This window comes from Vollenhovia emeryi, unplaced genomic scaffold, assembly GCF_000949405.1.
Source record: "Vollenhovia emeryi isolate VEMERY1.0 unplaced genomic scaffold, V.emery_V1.0 DF939767.1, whole genome shotgun sequence".
NCBI lineage: Eukaryota > Metazoa > Arthropoda > Insecta > Hymenoptera > Formicidae > Vollenhovia > Vollenhovia emeryi.
In genome coordinates, this window is record NW_011966599.1 from 1 (window position 1) to 7,830 (window position 7,830).

The following is a 7,830-nucleotide window of genomic DNA, read 5'->3' on the forward strand; positions in this document are numbered from 1 at the left end:
TCGAAATTTTTGGCAAATAGACTAGAATACGTTACATTGTAGCGTAATCTTTGGCAAATAAGGTGGAATATGTTGGAATACGTTGCAATATTTCAAACTCTTTGGCAAATAGCCTAGAATACGTTGTAATAGATATTTTTGAAAGCATCACAATCTGGAATATTTTTCAAATCGACAAAAATGTCGATTTGACTTATCAATTTACTGTGTAATTCGCGTCAGAAAGCTCGATAGATTCGATTACCTTAGCTGCGATGCCGCTCAAGGATGTTACCAAATATTGAAACTTCTGGATATTTGGGATGCTCTCGTTGTTGTGTATCATCGCCTGATAGGTCTCCGCGAATCGCTTCCACTCTTCCGTGCGTCCGTCGAAGGTTGGAAGTTTGACCACCGGCAACTTGACCTTAGACTCAGGATTAGTGCTACTCGAGTCCGAGAGACTGCGAATGAGCTGAGTTTGTTGCTCGAATAATCTTGTAATTTGTCACGTTCCGTCAAGGTCTGACAAAGTCAAAGTTTCGTCCGTTTTTCGGTCAACACATTTAAGTGCTTTACCGGGGATTTGGACTCGATTGTGTGAATCTAATGACTTTTAATCAGTCTTCCGGACCAAAGAGATAACGATTTCGATAAACTTTGTAACGAGGATCGTCTTTATTAATAAACTTATAATTTAAGTAATTGACCTCGAAATCTATTGGAATTAGTTTATAATTTTGTGATTTCGCGATTGAGCTGTTGTCCTTGGATTCAAGTTCTCTTAATTTAAGCAGGAAAGGTATAGGATCTTTGTTAGAGTTTAGCACCTGCTTGATTTGATATTTAACGCGTTTGATTTGAACTCGTTTTCCTCCTTTCCTTTTGGTCATGGAGTAAGGATGTTGGTTTCTGTCCGCCACACTCTACCTTGCGGTTTACACTCACGCGGGTAAATAGGGGGCGTATCATTTGTTTCTGCTTTTTTTTCACTTTCGTACCCCGAGAAACGTAAATGCGGACCCGCCTTGATTCCGCAAAGCCACGATCTCGGAATGGCTCGGAAGAATGGCGATCATTTTTTCCCCTCGTTATCCTGTTCGCGCGTTCGCTTAGAAATCTTACATAAATATCAGCTGCAAAAAGAAATACAAATACGTATAACGTCGCCGCGCTCCCACGCTCGACAAATACCCCGTGCAGTTCCACGAAGGGAAAATCTGCGATACAGTCGCAGAGATTACGGGGGTTTGTTTCTCCCCGATACTATTTCACAGCCGGCGACAATGCGCGTCCCTCTCGAGCCACGTGCTCGCTGATCTTATCTATGGGAACGTATGGAAATAAGGTGCAAGCCGCAAAATCGGCACGGGGTACCGGTACGCTATGGTGGACACCCCGTATCTCCCGTTGGGGCACGCGCCCGTCGCATATCTATTCGTGCACCTATCGCTGGTGTTGCCACGCCACGTCGCTCGGCATTTGTGCGCCTTGAAATTCCAACCCTGCCGAAAGGAATCCCTTGGAAACAGGCTTGGGAAATGAATCAATAAAACAACCTCGGCATTATTACTTTAATTATTGTATTTTATCGTGCGATTGATGTGCAACATTACATCCTCTTGAAAAGCGATGGCTAAAGTCTCGGATGAGACTCGAATCTGCACAGAAAAAATAGTGCCAGATCAACTCTTATACAGTTTTTCTTTCTTTAATATTACATTAATTTTGAAAGACTCGTGTTCCAATTCGCGCCCTTCTGAAAAATTTACGTGTAAACTGTGCAAATAATTTTGAGTTATTGAGATAATCGTTGGTTAATTTATCAGCACTCGCGAATAACAATTGCATCAATATTTATCGATATTTTTAACGTTGCAAGATATCCAAGTATTGTAAGTAAATCATAGTAGTGCGAGTAAGGTCGAACCATCGACTGATAAATTATATTCTTAGGTGAAACATAAAATATATCAATAAAAAATATACATTATGCTTTCGTTTTCAAGTTTTATTGAATGTCAGATTTAATGTACATATTATCAGAAACGCGTATTCGCATTTTTTAAATCATCCATAATTTAAGAGATTAAATCTATGACGATTCCTTTCTCTTCCGTCGCAATTAAATTTACGTTTTAAATTCGTTTTACGTCGCAATCAAGTAAAATGGTTGAAGGTCAAACATGCACTAAAAGAATGGCCTTAATAGATCTATCGGACGAGTAATAAGGACTGATTGCATCGAGATCGCAAATGACGTAAAAAGTAATTGACGAGTTCGCTCTGTTGAGTTTTTTTAGGGAATCCACTCCACGTCGTTGGTCTCCAATCTCTCGCCGTTTATCGTAGCGCGGTTGTTTCGCTCTGTCGTCGTCGGCTCCTCCTCTGTCCCGGCTATCTTGTGATAGACCTGGCTGCCAGTCTCGGCGATCCAATGGAAGCCGTCGCCGATCTTCTCGCCCGCTTTGCGCACCACGTTGCCGAGGTTCTCCGAAGTGAAGGTGTTGGGATCGATGTTGATGTCCACGGTATTGTTGCCCTGCGAGCAGCCGGACTGCGCGATAATGCTCAGGTCGTACGGGTCGACGCCGTACTGGCCCAACCGCTGACGTATCTTGTCCACATCCGCCTGATCCAGTGTCCTGGTCCTCGAGAGGATCGTCGCGCTCTGTCGATGGGCGAACGCCAGCTTCTGGCACGTGAATATACCGGCGTAGGTGTCGTAATCCGTCAAGAATACCACATGGGACGCGCTTCCGGCCACATCTAAATCACAGGTACGAATTTCAGTTGCACAACTCGATAATGTCTTGACTTGCAATTCGTAAATTATTAAGCGAGAATTATTGTTTATCGCGAGATTGGTACGCGGCAAATTTCTATCTTCAATTTGTCTAATATCTTGTCATTGTGATAAATTGAGAAGGAAAAGGAGGAGGAGGAGGAGAAGGTGGCCGCCGCGGCTACATCTGAACGTACGTTTCTCTTCAATCGGGCTTTGTTACGCAGCGTGCAGAATTTTTATCTACGATGTTCTCTCATTTTCATAAAATCTGTAAAAACTGTCCCTTCCGTTTTTAAATATTACGACGTGAAATCGTGTTAAGACACTTACTGAGAGGAAAGCGGACCTCCATACGTCCTGGAGTACTCGGTTCGGGTACAGTCAGCTGGCCAGTATAATGATACTCGTGCTTCAATGGCGTAAGACCTGTACATATTCATCGCCCAATTACGGATAATTCATCCCACTTGCTAGACATTTATCCCATTGACGGGCTTTTATGACGCGATGGAGCCCGATACGCGCTTCGTAGAAGCGCTCGCGTATCGCCTCCTTTCTTCGCCAATTGCGCTTAATTGCTTTTTAATTGTCTCACCTAAGATCAGATGATCCGAGTCCTGCGTTATCACGTACTCGCCCGGCTCCTCTCCCCGCGTGTAGTTGTAAGTGATGCACTTGCTGCCGGTCGACGTTTTCTGGATGACGTACCACAGGCCTAGGAACTAAAATTTCACGCAAACCGATTATTTCTGGAATTAATTTGTTGTTGCAAAATGAAAACTTTTCACAAATTACTACACTGAGAAAACTGTCTCCGATTAATTATAATCGGATAATCCAATTACGTAATAACAACCCGATGAAAAATGTGATCGGTTTTTCAATGAAATTTCATCGGATGTATTCATAATTGAATCGGAAAAATTGACCATCGGAAACACTGTTTAATTGTTTTATCCGACGAGAGTCTTTCCCAGTATATTTCGCTCGCGACGAAAGTAAAGATAAAAATCTATGCCGCATAATATTCCCTGTTTGAATATAAATTCTTCGACTCACTCTACTCATCTGGAAACCCTGCGCAGGTTCCACAATGGGACAAGCACCCATGTGATACGAATGAGCCTGTGCGAGAGCGAGGCATCCCGCCAATACCAAACACCAGGTCAAGGACTGCATCTTCTGGGGAAAAAAAGAAAGTAAATGAACACATCGCTCAAGCGACTTTGGTTTCTGAGATTACCGTACACGCATATCGGGATTTTCCTGAAAACTTGGTATGAATTATCAGTAGCAAGTAACTGTTTGTGCATTTCTAATCTTTGATAACAAAAATTCGCGTTCTCATTAGTCGCTTACTATCATTATTTCAGGTTCTGCAACCGTTATGAAGGAAAGTCCTCTATGAGATAGGTTTCTAACATGAGATAGCTGGCTTTCGTTACCCAAATTCAATCGCAAATCTTTTTTTGCAACGACTACACAATCTAAGAATGAATTTTTCACCAAACAGTTTTCGCCCCAGGGGCAATAAATTCATGGTGGAATCAACGATAACATCGAGAATTATATGACGCCAGCAAATGACTAACAACGATCAAGCTTCTAATCGACCATGACTGGCGATGTGTTTTTAACACAGAAAATTTATTGCGAAAAGTATTACCGCGGTGGTCGAATTGGTGAGACGCCCGCCTAGAGTGTAGGCAGGTCCAGGTTCAAACCCTGGCTGAGGTAATATTTGTCGCGATCAATTTTCTGTGTTAAAAACACATCGCCAGCCACGGTCGATTAGAAGCTTGATCAACAGATGATGCCTTATTAATTTAACAGAAACCCCGCTATCTCGTACTAGGAGCCTATCGCATGATAGGGGACCTCCTCTATTAACAATTCTTCTGCGAACAGCGACGGTACAGAAATAATATAGAATGAAAAAAAACTCAATGAAAGAGCATCTACTAATAACAATTTTCTGTGCGCGGACGGTGCGCGATACAAATCGGATCTCGTGCCCGACGCAATTACGAAGGTTTCGACGGAAGTGGTGACGTCACGCGCATTGTTTTTTCCCCGAATACTTTAGCCCGACTTCCTGATACGCGTAACAATACGTCTGGTATCGAATACATTTTTTAGATAAACGCGCGCAGCCACAATCTCGGACTCCCAAGTACAACCGATAGAGTAGCATGATTCACGCTCGCCTTGGACACGCATCGCAGAGCAAGGACCTCCGATTTATGTCTCCGCGCTATTGTACTTCATCTCTCTCTTTCTCCTTCGCTATCCACGCGATAATAAATGCGCGGCGATGACTGACGAATTCACGATTAGGATCGACCCGCTGCGACCTTTCACTACGCACGGGAATATTCTCATTCCGTGTGCGCACCGACGTAAATCAATTAGTGTCTTTCCGCCCGCGGGAAACTCCTTCGTTACAGGCGCAAAATCAGGATTTATTTCGTAGAGACAGCAGTAGCGACGCTCTCGTCTTTAATCACTGTCGCTTTCTCGTCTCGCTCCGCGCAGAACATAGTGAACGTCTTCCTTTTCTCCCGAAACGTACGAATAGAAATTTAGATAATCGTTGCAGGGATGCTTACGTGAAAAGTGAACGGTCGACAGGAGAGGATGTTGAAAATGTTGAAAATGTACCAGCTCGAAGGTGTACTCACTGTGAAAGTTGCTGCTGTCGATCGCTGTGCGTATGCACTATAAACACAAGTCCCACTAGAGAGATGGACTTTATGCGGCTGGTGCCCCACTCCCGGGCAGCCCCACAATTACAGGCTCCCGTACACAGGCGCGCGCACACAGCCACCGAGATACATAACGCGAGCGAGAATCGAGATACAGAATATCTCACTGTTTTTCCTCCATAAGTTCGTACTGATTCATCTTACTTTTTTTTTATGATAAACTTACTGTCTTATATATTTGTACGTCGTTTCTACTAGAAAAAAAAAGCGGTATTATCGCTGACGTTCAATTACGTCCAATGAGCACGATGACGCATCCAAGTTACACATGAACATATAATACTATAATGCCTTCTCAGAATTGCTAATTCCCTGTATGTAACATATACGCAAGTTCTCCCGCTTTTTTGCCCAGAAGCGACTGTGATTTAAAGCGAGCTCCGTGTCACAATTGATAACGGATTTCATGAAATGACTCATCTTTTTATACAATCGATTTATACAAAGTGTGTTGCCAATAAAAATATCATTTATTTATGTAAGATACCAAATTTTTACATTAAACGTTCTTAGCTTAATGCAACCACCGCTCGCAGTATGTAAATTTTCGGCAATTTTAAGACACATGTACGTAGTAGATTCTGTAGTAGACAGTTATCAATTACAAATCTCGTCTCCGATTAGTAACCAATTTGTGATTTTAGCTCAGGGTATAAGGCACAAAGATGACCAGGCATCTTCTAGCTTACATGACACATCATGTAGAATCGGAATTTTTCTCTAAAAATGATCCCTTTAAAGTAATATGTACAGGAGACTGTATATCATAATGTATAACAAAGGTATGGCTTAAAATATGAGTGAATAAAAAATGAATTAAGAGTGAATGAAAGTATGAGAGTAAATTAAACATAGGTGAAGTACAACGTTCTAGCACAGTAGTAATATCAACATTTATCGAGAGAGGATCGATGAAATGTTGAACGCTGCAAGATATATGGAATTGACATTAATCAAAATAATTATAAACGGAATACTGCAAAAAAACTCGCTCAAATGCGATACATTACGTAAATACTGTTATCATCTTTAACGCAATATATTATAATATCATTTCAAGATTTTCACGTTGAGACTAAACACATTTTCAAAAGAAGAATATCCTCTTCATTGTGTGTAGACGCGACACTGTCCTTATTCGCGGAAGTTCGCAAAACTAAATATTCGTGTTACTGAGGACCGATTGTTCCAATGTCAGGTAATTTTTTACCTTTTGGATTAACATTTTTTATCTTTTTCAAATTGTTTCCCTTGGGAAGAAATAAAGAATGTTAACACACGAAAGGGTGAATTCGCAAGTCGCTCGGTATACTCGAGCGCGGTACGGCAATTTTTGGGCGCTAGGCGCGATTGTTCGCGCCACTCGAAAGCACGTAAAACACAGAATTCTTACAGTACGGTAGCTCAGTATGAGACGTCCCCTCTCAAGGGGGGGGGGGGTTATTCTGGGCGATGGGCCTGTCGATCTTTCCGCAATAATCACACACAGGAATAATTAATAAATGCTTTAATAGAATTAGTCACAAGGCGGTCACTACCTTATTCTACGGTAGCCACATTAATCATCTTAACATTCTTCGACTCTCCACTAACAATCAGTTACTCCATTCGGTATCACGAAGTCTCCCACGCTACTCCACGGTAGTCACAAAATTTCCGGACATCATTATACTCTGCGCTAATACGGGACTCGCGCGACTCGCCGTTCGCTCGGTATCTCGTTTATACACAACAAGCGAGGTCAACCCGTCCGCCTCGATAGACCCACGTATCTACATTTCCCCCAACCAACGCAACGCCACGACTCGAAATCTGACGGTATACCCGCAATCAAGAAAAGCAATATGACAACCGATCTCAAATTTTTGCCGACGGCAATGCCCCGTGGAACGAATCGGAGAGCGGCCCTGAGAGTGATGCTCTCAGCCGGTTCAAGTGAATCTTCCCGGCATTACCGCGGCTCCATACGCCACCACCCCGCTATCCGGCGCTAACTCCGGCCAGAGGACCGCCGTGCAACGAGCACCGCCGCAAAGGCGACTATGCACATCCGTTACGCACAGCCGCTGCGATCTCGCCACACGACTCCTCCGCGACGCGAACACCCCAGGCACGGCGCGAGAGCGGTAGCCAAGACACGAAATTCTCAGGTAATAAACGCGACAAGGATAATTTTCGGTAATACCGCGACAGCAAAAATTCTTCGGTAATAACGCGACAGCAATAATCTTCGGTAACAGAGGGACGTGAATATAGGAGCTCGGCGCCCCTGACAAAGTCGGTATCGGCGCCAGTGTT

General features: G+C 43.2%; 1 protein-coding gene across 2 annotated transcripts; it reads right to left on the minus strand.

Annotated features, from left to right (window-relative positions):
• Positions 1 to 1,972: 1,972 nt before the first annotated feature.
• Positions 1,973 to 5,553, minus strand: LOC105556802 (apolipoprotein D-like). 2 transcript variants are annotated; one of them, XM_012003913.1, is made up of 5 exons: positions 5,449 to 5,553; positions 3,827 to 3,946; positions 3,363 to 3,489; positions 3,098 to 3,193; positions 1,973 to 2,748 (listed from the first exon to the last, which is right to left on the minus strand). In XM_012003913.1, exons 2-5 carry the CDS (start codon positions 3,944 to 3,946, stop codon positions 2,279 to 2,281), a joined length of 813 nt encoding a protein of 270 aa, XP_011859303.1. In that variant the 5' UTR covers positions 5,449 to 5,553; the 3' UTR covers positions 1,973 to 2,278. The 2 variants fall into 2 exon arrangements, with proteins under 2 accessions (XP_011859303.1, XP_011859302.1); XM_012003912.1 differs by having other exon boundaries at positions 3,827 to 3,949; positions 5,449 to 5,548.
• Positions 5,554 to 7,830: the final 2,277 nt, after the last annotated feature.